The following is an 18,423-nucleotide window of genomic DNA, read 5'->3' as shown; positions in this document are numbered from 1 at the left end:
GAGGGAGGGAAGGAGAGTGGACGGATGGAGGGAAGGAGAGTGGAGGGAGGAGGGAAGGAGAGTGGAGGGAGGGAGGGAAGGAGAGTGGAGGGGAGGGAAGGAAGGAGAGTGGAGGGAGGGAAGGAAGGAGAGTGGAGGGAGGGAAGGAAGGAGAGTGGAGGGAGGGAAGGAAGGAGAGTGGAGGGAGGGAAGGAAGGAGAGTGGAGGGAGGGAAGGAAGGAGAGTGGAGGGAGGGAAGGAAGGAGAGTGGAGGGAGGGAAGGAAGGAGAGTGGAGGGAGGGAAGGGAAGGAGAGTGGAGGGAGGGAAGGGAAGGAGAGTGGAGGGAGGGAAGGAAGGAGAGTGGAGGGAGGGAAGGAAGGAGAGTGGAGGGAGGGAAGGGAAGGAGAGTGGAGGGAGGGGGAGGGAAGGAGAGTGGAGGGGAGGGAGGGAAGGAGAGTGGAGGGAGGGAGGGAAGGAGAGTGGAGGGAGGGAGGGAAGGAGAGTGGAGGGAGGGAGGGAAGGAAGAGTGGAGGGAGGGAGGGAAGGAGAGTGGAGGGAGGGAGGGAAGGAGAGTGGAGGGAGGGAGGGAAGGAGAGTGGAGGGAGGGAGGGAAGGAGAGTGGAGGAGGGAGGGAAGGAGAGTGGAGGGAGGGAGGGAAGGAGAGTGGAGGGAGGGAGGGAAGGAGAGTGGAGGGAGGGAGGGAAGGAGAGTGGAGGGAGGGAGGGAAGGGAGGGAGGAGGGAGGGAAGGAAGGAGGAGGGAGGGAGGGAAGGAGAGTGGAGGGAGGGAGGGAAGGAGAGTGGAGGGAGGGAGGGAAGGAGAGTGGAGGGAGGGAGGGAAGGAGAGTGGAGGGAGGGAGGGAAGGAGAGTGGAGGGAGGGAGGGAAGGAGAGTGGAGGGAGGGAGGGAAGGAGAGTGGAGGGAGGGAGGGAAGGAGAGTGGAGAGGGAGGGAGGAGAAGAGAGTGGAGGGAGGGAGGGAAGGAGAGTGGAGGGAGGGAGGAAGGAGAGTGGAGGGAGGGAGGGAAGGAGAGTGGAGGGAGGGAGGGAAGGAGAGTGGGAGGGAGGGAGGGAAGGAGAGTGGAGGGAGGGAGGGAAGGAGAGTGGAGGGAGGGAGGGAGGGAAGGAAGGAGGGAGGGAGGAAGGAAGGAGAGAGGAAGGAAGGGAGGGGAGGAAGGAGGGAGGGAAGGAGGAGGAGAGGAAGGAGGGAGGAAGGAGGGAGGAAGGAAGGAGAGAGGAAGGAGGGAGGGAGGGAGGGAGGAAGGAGAGGGAGGGAGGCGAGGGATGGAGAGAAGGGAGGAAGGGAAGGAGAGGTGGAGGGGGGAGGAGGAGAGAGTGGGGGGGGGGGGGGTGGAGGGAGAGAAGGAGGCTGAGCGGCCGGGCCCAAGACTTCGGGCTGGATTTACAGGTCGGTGGCGTTGGTTCTCGGGGGGGGAGGGGTTGCGGAGGTCCGGGGGGGGGAGGAGAGAGAGTCACGGAGGTCAGTGGGGGGGAGGAGTAGAGTCATGGTCGGAGGTGGGGGGGGGGAGGAGGAGGAGGAGAGTCATGGTCGGAGGGGAGGGGGGGGGAAGCGGAGGTCGTGTCGCCGTCCGGGGGGTGGGAGGGGGGGAGAGAGAGAGCATAGGTGGAGTCGCGGAGGTCCGGAGGGTGGAGATCGGGGGTCTGGTCGGGTGGGAGGAGCCTTATTCACGCAGCCCCTTAGCGAGGCCATTCGGCCAGGGCTAGGGGCTGCATGCTTCAGGCCTCTCACAGTTTTGGCCACCTGCACATGCGCGCCCACTGTAGCGCGCATGTGCAGAGGTCCCGGCACTGATTTCAGCACAGGGACCTGGCTCTGCCCCCAACAGCTCTCGTGCTGCGCCGCGTCCAGCTCCACAGGGCCTACAGGGAGCCGGAGAATAGCTAAGTTTTTTTAGGTGCACTTTCTGGCATGAAAAACGGGCACCAAGGTCCGGGCTGCGCCGCTTTAGGCGCGGCCCAAAGCTTGGGCCCATGGAGACTCGAGAAACTGGGGTTGTTTTCTTTATAGCAGAGAAGGTTAAGATCTGATAGAGGTGTTCAAAATCTTGAAGAGTCTTGTGAGAGTAAGTAAGGATAAATGGTTTCCACTGGCAGAACGTTGGTAACCAGAGGACACAGATTTAAGGTCATTGGCAAAAGAACCAGAGAATACACTGTCTGAAAGGGTGGTGGAAGCTGATTCATTGTAACTTTCAAAAGAGAATTGGATAAATACTTGAAAAGGAAAAATGTGCTGGGCTATGGGGAAAGACCAGGAGAGTGGGACTAATTGGACAGCTAGAGCTGTCACAGACAGGCACGGTGGACCGAATGGCCGTCTTCAGTGCTGTATCATTCTAGGTGTGTATTCTATGGTAAAGAAAAATGCTGGAAATGTAGCTTAGTTCACATCTGAAAGAGGAAGATACATTAATATTTTAATTCTGAAGGACCCCATCCAAAACATTAACCTATCTTTCTTTCAGAAGCTTGTTGACAGATTGTATACTAATGTTTAGATTTAAGTTTTCAACGGTGTTTTTTCTGTAAAAAGTGTGTTACAATTTCCACATTCAAATTTTAACCTACCACCAAGTGAAAGGATGCATTTTAAAGTTACCCTCTCAGACACACTGAGAATACCTGTACACAGAACAAAGTGGCCACAAACAGCTGGTTTTTGAGGCATGGTTTCCTGATTGTTAATGTGGACTTTTTTTGCTTGAACTAGCAAAGAAAATGTCTTGCTTCACACTATAAGTAAATATGGGACATTTTAGTCGTATTTTTTTCTAATCTTTAAGACTAAAGCTACCTGGAGGCCTTATGGGCATCACGATAATCATTCACCACTACCAATACTATCCATGAACCTTGTCATATGGGACAAAAATCAAAATGGCTAAAAATCCATCCCATCTTCCTTCTCAGTATTTCAAATAAAATATATTATACTGTGCACAGTAAATGTCCGTCCAATACACAGAATATGTAGGAAAGAGCAAGAGTAGTTACCAGAAAGTCTGCTTCATCGATTGAAGCCCCAAGCTCAAATTCTCTCCCTAAGTCACTCTCTTCCTTTAAGACACAGCTTAAAACCTACCTCCTCGACTAAGCTTTTAGTCACCCATCTTCCTTCACTGGCGCGTTGTCGATACTTTTCTGATTACACTTCTATGAATCACTGTGGGACATTTTTCAACATTAAAAGGCACTGCATAAATGCAAGTTTCTGTTGTTGCTTTACTTCTGACAGCCATTACCAACTACATATTCTTCTTTATCTTCTGAACTATATATACTTTAAAAAATTTATATATTTTTTTTCTAACCAACTGCATGTTGAACTTTTAAACTAAAAACAGCTGTTTCTCTTTCATCCAATGTTGCACAACAATAAATCACTGCATGAACAACAATTATTTGCTCAGCAACCACGCTAATAATCAAATCAATCATTAAGACATACACAATCAATAAAGTACATATTCACTTATTACAGGATGTCATTGCATACCACCCCACATGGATGGAGAGTCTCTGTTCATGTACTCTTCCCCTTCCTCCATTTGAAGTAAAAATAGATCTACTTGTACACATTAAAAGTTGTGTGTCAGCAAAGATGTATGAATGTACATTTAAAGAAACCTCAAAATATTGCACAATGGTCCATGCTAAGCAGGTTATACTTATCCAGTCATGTGATCATCACACACCAATCAGACCGAGATATTCAATTGGACAAAAACAGAAAAGGTTTCGATCTTAGATTTTTCACCTACTTTCTATTATTTTTCCCCATCCAGTTTTCCTCACTTCATTTTGAATTTTGTTTTATTAGGTTGCAGGTTGAAATTTAATTTTGTTCCCTCCCCTCCCCACCTACAAGTTCTCAATCTACTCTCCTGCTGTCTCCACCCACACCACCCTTCTCATCCCATCGCATCCTTTTTCTGGGGTGGTTCCACTAGCCACATCTATAAGCTCGGGCCCCACTACTATTTTTTCCCTAGCTCTGGTCCCTGCTTCACTTTTTTTCTTTATTTCCTTGCCATTACATCCGTCTTCTGTCCTTTGTAATTTGTTTCCATCACCAGTTGCCTTCCTCCCCAAGCTTCACCACCAGAACAAACAAAAACAAAAGAAGCCATTAAAGTAATGGAAAAAGACAGCAACAGCAATTAAAGATTTACGGTAAAATAGCAGCTCCCAGAGACAGACAGACAGACAGAAATACAAGGACAGGGGTCTTTAACACAATCACAAGCTACCAATCACAATTTTAGCCAATTCTTTCTCCTATATTTACTTCCTCTTTCTCCCTCCTTACACGCCTCCAGACCAAATACCATTCCTCTTTGAAGAGAGGCAAGCACGCAGTAAGCTGTCTCGTCCCTACTCCAAGTGCTCTACAACTAACCCTGCGAAGAGCGTCTAAAACTGCGATGTTCTCCAATTGCCATCCCACTGTGGATAGGGATCTTCTTCTGCTCTGCACTAGCCATAAAAATACTTTCAGCAGCAGGTTCAGCAACCTTTAATGCACTAACACACTCCAAGCCCACAGCATAGCAAAACATATCAATCGTTTTAATTCTGTGAGGACAAAAAAAACATATTTCTTGTAGCAAATGGAAAGCAAACTTTTGGTACTGAACACCCAAAGGTAGAAATCAAGGAATGTAGAGAAGGGACACAACATTTTTAATTCATCCTGATGTGGGGCAACTTTTTAAATACTCAATCTGGGTACACCCAGCAGAGAACATGGTTCACATGTACAAAATGTGTTATTCCGAGGGACTGCCTATGATGATGATGATGATGTTCCTTCTGTCCAGTCACTGTTAAAAACTTCAGAACATTTCAAGGACTGAAGGAATCCCTGAACAAATATTCCCTTCAAACCTTGAACTAGCACTCCCGTCTGAGTCAGAAGGTTGTGGGTTCAAGCCACATTGCAGAGACTGGAGCAAATAATCTAGCCTGGCACTTCTGTGCAGTACTATGGGGATGCTGCACTATTGGAGAAGCCATCGTTCAGATGATACCAAGTTAAACTGAGGCCATGTCTGCGCTCTCAGGTGTATGTAAAAGATTTCTGTACTATTTCAAAGAAGAACGGGGTCGTTCTCCCCAGTGTCCTGGCCAATATCTATCCCTCATGCAACGTCACTAAAAAACAGATTATCTGGTCATTATCTCATTGCTTTTTTTGTGGGACCTTGCTGTGCACAAATTAGTTGCCATATTTTTCTACATTACAATAGTGACAACACTTCAAAAGTAGCTCCTTGCCTGTAAAGCACTTTGGGACCTCGTGAGGTCATGATTGGTGCTATGTAAATAGATTGAGTTACATCGAACTAAAATTACAATTTATTTATTTATTAAACCTATACTGCTGCTAACTGGAATTAAATGTATTTCACTTTTGGATACTATACCACACTGGCTGTTTGTTTTACGATTCAGTTGTTCCAGAGAGTAAACTATAACTTAAATACATTCAGTGTTGACAGAAGCCATTTATGGTTTCAACTGAACCACAGATCTCATCAAAAGTTTTGAAGACACATGGGTTATTTGAACTAGTTCTTCAGGAATCATCTGAACATCTGCACACTAAGAATTTAATGGCACTGATTGGCTCCAAAAGGATATTACAGTCACTCTTTCCAGATCGCAAAGTAACTTTCAATCACACAAAGTTCTTTTTTTCCAACTTCCACCACTCTTCTCACAAAGCCTCAGATTAATACTGTAGTATGGTTCCAGCACACCATTCAAGTGGTCATTCTTCACAAGGGACCCTAGACAGTGAGCATCCAGTCACTGCAAAGCCCTGTCCTGATGATGATCCATCCACGTGCAATTTCTAGCACCCAATCACTAGGTAGCAAGCACGAGCAGTGAGTCCAGCCAGTTTTTCTCTTCCCAGTAACCATTGCCAGCTTTTCCCCTCTGCTAACCTGACTCCGAGGCCAATTATAGCACCACTGCTCTGGGAGATCAAGCTAACTCAGCAGAGAGCAGGGATCAAGTCTCAAATCCTACAGCTCTGTACAGTTCAGCACCACAATGGATTTTGCAGATGCAGACTGAAATATCAGGGGAGCTGCAATGACACACTGCTATCTGCGTTTTGATTTATTTTCAGAACTTCAAATTTAACTTATTCAGAGTATGGAATGCTCAGATATTTCATTTGTATTACTTTTTAAAGAAACTGCAATTAGGTTGAGCCAAAAGTAATGGGATAGTATAGTTACAGTTAATCTGTAGTACACAAACATCAAAATAACATTAAACATGGTTAAGTAAGTTCATTAATTCCAGGTCCTATTTCAATTATTCACCACACCTCATTCAGGATGGTTAGAAAACAAAAAAAAAATCATACAAGAATTTATAACAAATGTCTGACAAGTTACCTTAAGGCAGTATTCAATCTTCCTGTTCTGATATTCCTGAAACAATGGTACTTCATTCTCACTTACATTAACACAATCAATTTACTGAATTACTCCCAGTTATCAATTATCATAGAATCATATAAGTTTTCAGCACTGAAGGAGGCCATTTCAGCCCATCGTGTCTATGCCAGCCAACAAGAGGCTATCCAGCCTAATCCCACTTTCCTGCTCTAGGTCCGTAACCCTGCAGGTTACAGCACTTCAGGTGCACATCCAAGTACTTTTTTTTTAATGTGGTGAGGGTTTCTGCCTCTACCACCCTTTCAGGCAGTGAGTTCCAGATCCTCATTACCCTCTGCGTGAAGAAATTTCCCTTCAAATCCCCTTTAAACCTTCTACCAATTACTTTAAATTTATGCAACCTGGTTGTTGACTCCTCTGCTAAGAGAAATAGGCCCTCTTTATCCACTATATCTAGGCCCCTCATAATTTTATACACCTCAATGAGGTTGCCCCTCAGCCTCCTCGGTTCCAATGAAAACAAATTCAGCTTATCCAATCTGTCCTCATAGCTTAGATTCTCCACTCCCAGCAACATCCCCATAAATCTCCTCTGTACCCTCTCTAGTGCAATCACTTCCTTCCTGTAATGCAGTGACTAGAAATAGACATAGTACTCCAGCTGTGGCATAACCAGTTTAAGCATAAACCCCCACCATCTCTTGTATTCTATGCATCGGCTAATAAAGGCAAGCATTTTGTATGTCTTCTTAACCACCTAATCTATCTGGCCTGCTACTTTCAGGGATATGAGGTTTACCATTGGTTGTCAAGGAGACAAGTCCAATATGTCCATCACAATCAGGCCACTGTAGGAGACATTGTAAACATTACTCAAGTAGGCAAGAGTCCCTCTGGTGAAATTAATGTGTGTGTTTCCTTATTTCCATCCCAAGACAGGCAGTGAGTTTGTTCCTAATTATTAATTATTTTTAAATACAAAATAAAACCAATCTATAACAGCCAACTTTTAGTCTTCAAGCTTATACATTTACAAATAAGTTGTTTATTCGGATTTGCATCTGGTTCATTCCTTAATTATTGGGACTGGTATTTGCCAGACTAGGCCTTTCAGCTTAACTGTACTTCGACTCCAGCTTTATAACATTGCCTACCAACGATTGCAATATTTCTATATACACTGTTTAGCAGTCAAACGGGGTTAAATGCCCTTGCAGAGCAGATTGAAGAATGCAGGTGGTATTTACCATCGTAAAATACGCAGATTCCAGGTCTTCAACAGGATTAAATCAGAGCGTTAAAATATACACACATACCCCATCTAAAGTAACTGTTCAATCCTTATTCGCTTATCACTTGTCGACGCACATATTTGGAGGGTTTTCGTCCTCCCCACACACACACGCGTGACTTACAGAACTTGGAGGCTGAACTGTTAATGTTCAGGGTTACTTTACTGGCCATGGGCTCGGGCTCGGGCTCCCTGTGCACGGCTCCCGGCACTCGCTCTCCTCCGCCGTTGACAGACATGCAACGCTGGAGGAGTTCTTTGGGGTGGTGGTGGTCCGGCGTCCCCCCTCCCGGCTCGGGCAGAGCAGGCTCACTGGGATGATGGTTATGGTGATGGTGATGATGGTGGTTGTGGTGCTGCTGCTGCTGCTCCTGATAAGCGTCCGCGTTCGCCTCCCAGTTGTTGTTGTGGTTGTGATCGTCCATCATCAGCTGCTGGTAGCTGGCGTCCTCCTCCATCTTCTCGTCCATTGTACGCGCTGCTGTGGTGGGACGGTGGGTGGCGGCGGACGGGGGAAGAGGAAGGTTCCTCAGGCCAGATCTACACACGAAACGATCCGCCGGTGTTTTGTCTTTTATTTCTCTTCCTGCTACATGAATGCTTCGGCCTGTCTCGCTATTTTTTTTCTCTCCCTCACTCGATCTCTGGCTTCATTTCTCCTCCGCACCCACCGCGGCGGTAGTCCCCCTCTTTACGGCTTTCTTTAGCCAACGATTGTCGGCCAGCTTTTGCGACACTTTGGGCGACGCGTCGGTCCGTGGCCCGCACCCCCACTGCATGCCGGGAGCGGCGGCGCTCCTTAGCGACGGTAACCAAGGGCAACTAAGGCCCATTGTGCGCAGAGGCGGGGCCGCGGCGGCTGGATCCACGTACAGGTACGTGCCCTTATGCTTTGCATCTTCTCAAAGAAATGCATTGTTATAAGCGCCTTTTTAAAGCCGCCGGACGTCCCAAAGCGCTTTACAGCCAATGAAGTACTCTTGAAGTATAGTCACTGTTGTAATGTAGACAATTTGCCCACAGCAAACTCCCACAAATCGCAAAAGAAAGACTTGCATTTATATAGCGCTTTTCGACAAGGTGGATCCAGGGAGGATATTTCCACTCATAGGGGAAGCTAAAACTAGGGGACATAGTCTCAGAATAAGGTGCTGCCCATTTAAAACTGAGGTGAGGAGGAATATCTTCTCTCAGAGGGTTGTAAATCTATGGAATTCTAAGCCCCAGAGAACTGGAAGCTGGGTCATTGAATATATTTAACGCGGAGATAGACAGATTTTTGAGCGATAAAGGGTTATGGGGAACGGGCAGAGAAGTGGAACTGAGTCCATGATCAGATCAGCCATGATCTTATTAAATTGCAGAGCAGGCTCGTGGGGGCAAATGGCCAACTCCTGCTCCTATTTATTATATTCTTATGCCTTTCTTTCATGACCACCGGACGTCTCAAAGCGCTTTATAGAGAATGAAATACAAGCAAGCTCCCACAAACAGCAATGTGATCATGACCAGACAATCTGTTTATTTAGTTACGTTGATTGAGGGATAAATATTGGCCAGGACGCCGAGATTACTCCCCTGCTTTTCTTCGAAATAGTGTCACGGGATCTTTTACGTCCACCTGAGAGGCCTCGGTTTAACGTCTCATCTGAAAGACGGCACCTCTGACAGTGCAGCGGAGGCTCCCTCAGAAACATGCCATTCGACCCAACTAGTTCATGCTGGTGTTTATGCTTCGTTCGAGCCTTCTCCTGTCTTTCCTCATCTAACTATCTGCACAACCATCTATTCCATTCTCCCTCATATCCTTATCTAGCTTCCCCTTAAATGCATCTATACTATTCACCTCAACACTCCCTCTGGTAGCGAGTTCCATATTCTCACCACTCACTGGGAAAATATGTTTCTTCTAAATTCCCTATTTGATTTCTTGGTGACTATCATATTGATGGCCTCTAGTTTTGCTTTTGCCCACAAGTGAAAATATTCTCTCTGTATCCTCTCTATCAAAACTTTAAATAATTTTAAGACCTCTATTAGGTCACCCCTCAACCTTCTCTTTTCAAGAGAAAACAGACCCAGCCTGTTCCTTCTTTCCTGATAAATATAACCCGTGTTTCTGGTATCATCCTTGTAACTCTTTTTTGCACCCTCTCCAGTGCCTTTTATAATATGGTGACAATTATGCAGACTGTAGTCCAAGTGTGGTCACTCTATTTGTTTTTCATAAACTTATTTGAACTTTTTTTTTAATGGAGTAACTACTGACAACATGGCCGCAGTCACCTCCTGACTCCCCAAAGCCTTTCCATCATCTACAAGGCATAAGACTGGATGAGTGCAGCTCCAACAACACTCGGGAAGCTTAACACAATCCAGGACAAAGCCCGCTTGATTGGCAGCCCATCCACCACCTTAAACATTCACTCCCCTCCATCACCGGCGTACTGTGGCTGCAGTGTGTACCATCAAAAGATGCACTGCAGCAACTCACCAAGGCTTCTTCGGCAGCACCTCCCAAACCCATGACCCCTACCATCTAGAAAGACAAGGGCAGCAAGCGCATGGGAATACCACCACCTCCAAGTCACACACCATCCTGACTTGGAAGTATATCGCCATTCCTTCATCGTCGCTGGGTCAAAATCCTGGAACTCCCTCCTTAACAGCACTGTGGAAGTAGCTTCACCATATGGACTGCAGCAGTTCAAGAAGGCGGCTCACCACCACCACCTTCTCAAGGGTAGTTAAAGATGGGCAACAAATGCTGGCCTTGCCAGCGATGTCCAAATCCCAGAACAATTTTCTTTAAAGTATTAACAACACCAACGTCAGGTCAGATGATACATGCAACCTATTGAGTAACAGGGTCATGTTCCAGGTATTAGTATTAGTCCCATACAATTCCACCCTTACCACAATTGTCAATCTTTTTAAAATATGAACTCACTTTTGATATTGGTTTTCTTTTTAATTGATAAAATTTGTAACTGCAAGTCAGATCACTGTATTTGTTTCTCATTGCCGTGTAAGATCAGTCTGCACCATGCTCATTTTTTAGCATCAGCCACAGGAGGAGGTTATGCAAAAATAATGTAGACCTATATGTGTGAATGTTTAAAAATGTATAGAGACATTGAAGTTGAGAACGTGGGAATTGTATAAGGACAGTATAAGCTAACAAACAATTCATGGAGGAATAGCCATGACATCTCAGACTCGAGACTGCAAAATGTTACAACACTAACACATATTGAAACAAAACCCACAGCTTGCAGAAAAACCTCAAGGTCTTATTAAATCATGTTATTAACCTGAAACATTGACAGACGGTCTTTGTTTAAAATCGGACCATGCTTGGGTCGGCTTATGAGTGGACAAAGGGAAGGAGGGATCAAAAGAGATGGGCTGAGCTGGGATGTCACTCTGGCCCTATCTTGTTATCTTTTGCCGAAAATGTATAACCATCGTCCCTTTACAATGTAACGTCACTTTGTCCGTAGGAAGTGAGTGCATTCGAACAGACTTGCATTCCTTCTGTCTGATAAAGTCCCCGATCGGGATTTGCTTTTTAAATAAAAGCTTGCTTTGTTTAAAGCACAAACGGTATTCGTTTCAGTAATTTTGCTGAACCAGATTGAGGTAAAAGAATCCAGGAATCAACATATGCAAAGAAGGTGAATAAGCCAATGCCAACTTTGAATCATTTTATTAAGACCATAAGAACATAACAAGTAGGAGTAGGCCATTTGGCCCCTTGAGCCTGCTCCACCATTCAATAAGATCATGGCTGATCTGATCTTGGCCTAAACTCCACTTTCCTGCCCGCTCCCCATAACCTTTGACTCCCCTATAGTTCAAAAATCTGTCTATCTCCACCTTAAATATATTCAATGACCCAGCCTCCACAGAAGTACCACGCACAACAGTTATTATGCTGTACCAGTGTAAAGGACACACCAAGATCATTTAGGTTAATATTGATCAGCATTTTACTTACTTACACTATCAATTTCAACTCAATTGCCCCAATGATGCCTTTACATGTGAGGAGAACACAGAACAGTCACGTGACATTTTTGTGACAATAGCGTCTCATGTAAGCAATGCAGTGATGTTTTTGTGACAGTGGGACATTGTGATGCAATTTCCGTCATTGCATCACAGTGTTTCACAAACACAGAAAAAAGTTTGCCAAACACTTAATAAAGTCAGTGACTGAATTTGTGAGTATCTATATTATTACATTAACCTTCTGCATGTATTTTTATATAATCGACACACCCACTCCACCCTAGCCAGTTCTATTGTTGAATCATGCTTAAGAGATGCAACATCATGAAACTTGACTAGGTGGTTGCTATATAGAAGTTATTTCGGTGCTAGTGTCAGCCATGACTCAGTGGGTAGCACACTCACCTCTGAATCAGAAGATTGTAGGTTAAGTCCCACTCCAGGGACTTGAGCACGTAAATTTAGGCTGACACTCCAGTGCCGGGCTGAGGGAATGCTGCACTGTCGGAGGTGCTGTCTTTCGGATGAGACATTAAACCGAGGCCCCATCTGCCCTCGTAAAAGATGTGGATGTAAAAGATTCCATGGCACTATTTTGAAGAAGAGCAGGGGAGTTATCCCCGGTGTCCTGGCCAATATTTATCCTGCAATCAACATCATAAAAAAACAGATTTGATCATTTTCCATTTTCACGTTGCTGTTTGTGGGAGCTTGCTTGTGCGCGTTTCCTACATTACAACAGTGCAACAGTGACGACACTGCAAAAAGTACTTCATTGGCTGTAAAGCGCTTTGATATGTCTGGTGGTCGTGAAAGCTGCTTTATTGGCGAACATTATAAAGAAAGAAAGAAAGACTTGCGTTTATATAGTGCCTTTCACAGCCACCGGACGTCTCAAAGCGCTTTACAGCCAATGAAGTACTTTTGGAGTGGAGTCACATTATATGCCGACATTAGTTAGAATTTGAACTGCTTCAGATTTCTGTCTAAACTTGGCTATGACCATGATGTGACTCTGCCATATTTAAGTTGCATTTGATTAACCACACACATCACCACCACAAGGCCCCAACCCTTGATTCCTCCTCGCTCACTAGTAATAATGGGGTCAAGTTTTGGACCGTGCCTAGAACGGCACAGCCCCGACATGGACGCCCATTTTTCGCGCCTAAAAGTGCGACAAAAATGTACCTTGCAATTCTCGGGCTCCCTGCAGGTCCCTCGGAGCTCGGCGCGGCACGCAGACATCAGCGGGGGCGGAGCCACAGAGTCGCACCGATTCTGCAAGTGCAGGGGGCGGGGCTAAGTCAAATGGGTGAACGTCGTGCCAGCAGCCCTGCACGTGCGCGTTGGAGTGAGCCCGCACGCGCAGTAGCCCATAAACATTGGCACTCGGCCATTTATAAAGGAACTTGAAGAAAAGTGCTGATTTGTCTCGTGGACCTCTGGAAAGGCTTGGGATTGAATTTTGGTGATTTTTTGGTGTCTGAAGGAGTGCTTTTAGCAGCACTGTTGAAGAAATCACCTGCTGAAATCAGTGAGTGCTGCTTGTTGCTGCTAAACTTCCAGAACAGGTGCTGCATAGGCGCACGCAAAATAAGGACTGTGTGTTTTGAAAAATAAGAATGTCAATTCAATACAGCAATGGAACAACGTCCACCGAGAACAAAGAATTTCTTGCAAGAGGAAGTGGAGATATTAGTAAACGTCATTGAGCAAAGTTGGCAGGAGCTAGATACCAGCAACAGAGGTCGCATAAAAGTGCCACATAAAGAAATGAAGAAACGCTGGAACCAAGTTGCAGAAGATTACTGCGCAGTGGTGCATACCATGAGATCTGGAAGCCAGTATAAAAAGAAATGGCACAACCTTGGTCAAGTAGTGTAAGTAATATTTTCATTTTTTAATGTAATCGTAATTGTAATGTGACTATGTATGTCCCACCCTGCAGAAAGACGCACTCAGTAAAAAGTTATATTTTACTCTTTGCAGAGGAAATTGGCCCTCAAAAAAGGGAAGCAATTCGAACAGGAGGAGGCATGTCCAATCTGCATCCACTGACACCCTTGGAACAGAGGGTAGCTGCCATGATGAGTCGTACATGGAGAAAAGCAATCAATACAGCACAAGCTGGGCCCGCACGCGAGGAAGAGGGTAAGTCCTGAAAATGCATCGTGGCCCTTCAAATCAACCTGCTGCCTGGCCTGCTATGTGTGAGAGTACTCATGCCACCCATCCTCCCCCCTCCCTTGCTGTTAAACATTTGACTGTTCTGATGTATTTTGCAGAACATGATGATAATGATGATGATGATGATGATGCCAACCCTGAGGATCCTGAAGATACAGAACAAGAACCAGTACAACCAGATGCGGACGATCCAGACTGGATGCTGGCGGCGATGTCTGAAATGTCTACAGGGGAGAGCTTCCAAATTAATGTTTAGGAGCCCCCATTAAGGAGCATCAGAGTTTCAACCCCTTGCATAGGTTCTAGTTCCACCTTCCATGGTTTTGATTCCGATGTTGCGGGTCCCAGTGGTATTGCTGGTGTAATGCAGCAGTTTACAGCCAGTGTCCCACCGTCCGAGCCTGCGCCTCCCACTCGCATAGGTTCTGGTTCCACCTTCCATGATTTTGATTCAGACGTTGCGGATCCCAGTGGTGCTGGTGATATCATGGAGCAGTTTACACCCATTCACCCACCATCCCAGCCCCTGGAACACCGAGCGCCCCATCGTCCCAGCCCGCGCCTCCCTATGTAATGGTGCCGTTTGGAACACCGAGCGTCCCGCCGTCCCTGCCCGCGCTTCCCAGTGTAGTGGTGCCGTGAGGCAGACCCAGGCAGAGGAGAAGGAGATTGGAGACACGCTCTCCTGAGATGCAGCATACAACAGATGCGGCTCAGGTTGTGGCATTGGGTATGGAGACCAATGAACTTACCCGATCACTCATCGGTAGCGTCAGTGCAGTGGGCGAAGAGGTGATGGTCCTGACGGGAGAAATAGCAGTAATGACACGGGAACTTAGGGAGGGAATGTCCGAGGGAGTGCAAGTGACGACACAGGCCGTCAGGGAGAGCATGCAAGTGACGGCACAGGCCCTCATAGAGGTAGCTACTGCAATAAGGGCACACAGCCCCGCCAATCAAATAACACCCCCATGAAGAAGTGAACATTCACTGAGATGTGGATGAGAGATGGTTGCAGCCTTTCTTTGCTGCTTTTTTTCTTGTTCTAGCTGTAGTAGCGTTTTTCAAATTGAAATTGTTTTGTAAGTTTTGTAACTTCACAACTTATAAGTGATCTTAGGGTTTTTAAGTGATCTTATAGTGTAAATGCTCTCACATTTTGTATCTTATTTAATTTTGCACCTAAAAAGTGATCCTGAAGTCTAAGTGATCTTTAGAGAGTGTAAGATTTTTCAATTTGAAATTGTTTTGTAACTTTTGTAACTTTACAACTTATAAGTGATCTTAGGGTTTTTAAGTGATCTTATAATGTAAATGCTCTCACTTTTTTAACATTTAATTTTGCACCTAAAAAGTGATCTTGAAGTTTAAGTGATCTTAAGAGTGTAAGATTTTTCACATTGAAATTGTTTTGTAACTTTGCAAGTTTATAAGTGATCTTCAAGTTTTTAAGTGATCTTCAAGAGTCATATTAAAAAGTAAAGTTTGATACAACGAATATTTTATTACAGTGACGTTAACTTTTCAATAAAAATGTTTTCATTAAAACTGAATCATGTTTCATTAACACAACACAACATAGGAACAACTCCAAAGAATAAACATGTCCATGCACAACAGTGGTCGCAGAGCCCTCGGGCATCAATAATTGAAGCATTCATGGATGAGCTGCTGGTGCAGGGCTCGAGCAATCATTAAAGGAGCACGATGGATGACCCTCCTCCGACCTCATGCTCCAGCATCAGGCACTTGCATGCTTTCCTGATCGTCGTCATCATCCTCATCCTGCTCTTCCGTAATACGATCATGCACTGGCCCCTCATGTGGGCCTTCTGGTTCCACTACCAGCTCCTGCTACCTCATGATGGCTAAGTTATGGAGCATGCAGCACACAACAGTGAAGCGACCGACAATCTGAGGAGAGTATTGCAAGTGGCCTCCGGATTGGTCCAGGCATCAGAAACGCTGTTTCAAGATGCCAATGGTCCTCTCTATGACGCTGCGCGTCGCAATGTGCACCATGTTGTATTGATGGTCAGCTTCGGTCCGTGTCACGCGTAGGGGCGTCATGAGCCAGGTGGCCAGGCCGTACTCTTTGTCTCCCAGTAGCCAGCTCTGCCCTTCTGGCTGCTGCTCAAACATGTCAGATATAACGCTGTCGCTTAGGATGAACACATCATGAGTGCTGCCAGGGTATCTCGCATCGACTGACATGATGCGCTGCTTGCCATCACACACGAGCGGCATATTGATGGAGTGGAAACCTTTTCTATTCCTGTAATGCTCGGAATCCTCCACAGGTGCTCGCAAGGCGATGTGGGTACAATCAATGCAGCCCTGTACCTTTGGGAAGCCGGCAATCCTGAAGAAACCCACAGCCCTCTCATGGATCGCTTGTGTGGTCATTGGGAAATTGATGAAGTCATTCCTCTGCGCATACAGTGCAACCATGACCTGGTAAACGCAGGCATGTATTGCACGTTGAGAGATGGCGCACACATCTCCAGTTATAGCCTGAAATGATCCCGAGGCATAGAAGGCAAGTGCAGCTGTTACCTTCACTTCAACAGACAAGGCAGTTGGCGTTCTGCTTCTGGGCTGCAAATCTGCTCTCAGCATATCACAGATCTCAACAACAACTTCTCTGCGGAACCGCAGCCTTTTGACACAATCAACCTCGCTCATGTCCAGGTACGAGCGCCTGGCTCGATATTGCCGACATGGGTAAGGTCGCCTGCCCATCAGCCTACGGGCTATGACGTCCCTGGTGCGGTGAGCTCTAATCAATTCTCTCCTATGCAGTGAATTGCTGGCGAACCATTGCATAATCCGCGGTGTTGACAATGCAGCACCCATTCTGCAATTACAAATTTAAGTTTCAAACTGGCTATCTGGTTGCCTCTCGCTCCCGGTGCTTTGCACGCCTACCCTGTCACCTGGCCGAATGGCCTCAGTTACCCTCGCAGCTTGAAGGCTGCTTCCTGTTTCTTCGGCTGCCGTCGAGCCACTGACGCCGCCCCTGTCTCCTACATGGAAGGAAGGCCTGCCTGAAGCACCGCAGCTCGAAGGCTGCTGCTGCTTCACACAGGTAGGAATATTCAATATTTTGTATTTGCTTTGTTTATAATTTTTTATTCAGGATGGCTCTTTATTGTATAAATAAGACTGTTGAATGCTGGTAGAATTTAATTACTTCCCTTCTCCCCCCCCCCCCCCCCCCCTCGTTCCCTACGCCTGATTTGTAACCTACGCCTGATTTCTAAAGTGTAGGCAAGGTTTTTCTGAGCATACAAAAATCTACACTTGCTCCATTCTAAGTTAGTTTGGAGTAAGTTTTCACTGCCTAAACTTTCAAAACAGGCATAAGTGGCCGGACACGCCCCCTTTTGAAAAAAAAATCTGTTCCAAAATGAAACTGTTCTAACTGACTAGAACTGGAGCAAACTAAATGCCGAGAATTGCAATTTCTAAGATATTCCATTCTAAATCAGTTGCTCCAAAAAAATAGGAGCAACTCAGGCCGAAACTTGACCCTAATGTGTTTATACCAGAACTATAAGGCAAGCAAACACCCTGCTATCATTCTGTTAATGATTATCTGTATGCACCACAATTGTAAATACCTCCCTTCTCATTGGAATACCATGTCATATGGATGCAATACAATCATAAGGCTATCTACTACCATTCAAACTAGATTATTAGTGACAAAATGGAAACATTGATTGGTACCACGAGGTCTCATAACCTCGATTTTGTCAGACAAGCAGCACTCAGTCAGATACTCTACTTAAAAGGGGCCACCTACCCCAGCTGCTAATTACTTCAACTGAATTAAAGAAAACATTTTCAAGTACTGTAGCTGTTGCTCTGAGTATAGATAGCAGTTATTCAGTACCCAATGATGTCTCCGCAAGATCCTGCAAATCCCCTGGGAGGACAGATACACCAACGTTCGTCTCCTCCATCAGGCTAACATCCCCAGCATCGAAGCACTGACCAACTCGACCAGCTCCGTTGGGCGGGCCACATTGTTCATATGCCCGACACAAGACTCCCAAAGCAAGCGCTCTACTCGGAACTCCTATACAGCAAGCGAGCCCCAGGTGGGCAGAGGAAATGTTTCAAGGATACCCTCAAAGCCTCCTTGATAAAATGCAACATCCCCACCGACACCTGGGAGTCCCTGGCCAAAGACTGCCCTAAGTGGAGGAAGAGCATCCGGGAAGGCGCTGAGCACCTCGAGTCTAGTCGCCCAGAGCATGCAGAAAGCAAGCACAGGCAGCAGAAAGAGCATACAGCAAACCAGTCCCACCCTCCCTTCCCTCAACGACTATCTGCACCACCTATGACAGAGACTGTGGTTCTCGTATTGGACTGTTCAGCCACCTAATAACTCATGTTAAGAGTGGAAGCAAGTCTTCCTCGACTCTAAGGGACTGCCTTTGATGATGATGATGATGAAAGTTGAGTTGAGATACAATTGCATCGACTAATATTTGGTGCCTCAATGTG

At 46.0% G+C, this 18,423-nt stretch overlaps 1 protein-coding gene and 1 long non-coding RNA gene across 3 annotated transcripts in view; one reads left to right on the top strand and one right to left on the bottom strand.

Moving 5' to 3' along the window:
• The window catches only part of cacul1 (CDK2 associated cullin domain 1), a 105,121-nt gene extending 96,703 nt beyond the window's left edge, over nucleotides 1-8,418 (bottom strand). For both annotated transcript variants that reach the window (XM_070876555.1, XM_070876556.1), the window contains exon 1: nucleotides 7,829-8,418. In XM_070876555.1, the coding sequence (XP_070732656.1) occupies nucleotides 7,829-8,174 (346 nt within the window). In that variant the 5' untranslated portion in view covers nucleotides 8,175-8,418. The remainder of the gene's footprint in view (nucleotides 1-7,828) is intronic.
• Nucleotides 8,419-8,493: 75 nt separating this feature from the next.
• LOC139259495 (uncharacterized) overlaps nucleotides 8,494-18,423 on the top strand; it is a 32,444-nt gene continuing 22,514 nt past the window's right edge. The window contains exon 1 of the long non-coding RNA XR_011592579.1: nucleotides 8,494-8,579. This is a non-coding gene — a long non-coding RNA (uncharacterized lncRNA). The remainder of the gene's footprint in view (nucleotides 8,580-18,423) is intronic.

Source organism: Pristiophorus japonicus, chromosome 3 (assembly GCF_044704955.1).
Source record: "Pristiophorus japonicus isolate sPriJap1 chromosome 3, sPriJap1.hap1, whole genome shotgun sequence".
Classification (NCBI taxonomy): domain Eukaryota; kingdom Metazoa; phylum Chordata; class Chondrichthyes; family Pristiophoridae; genus Pristiophorus; species Pristiophorus japonicus.
The sequence above is the reverse complement of the archived record's forward strand: the minus strand, read 5'-3'. Positions and strand labels throughout refer to the sequence as shown.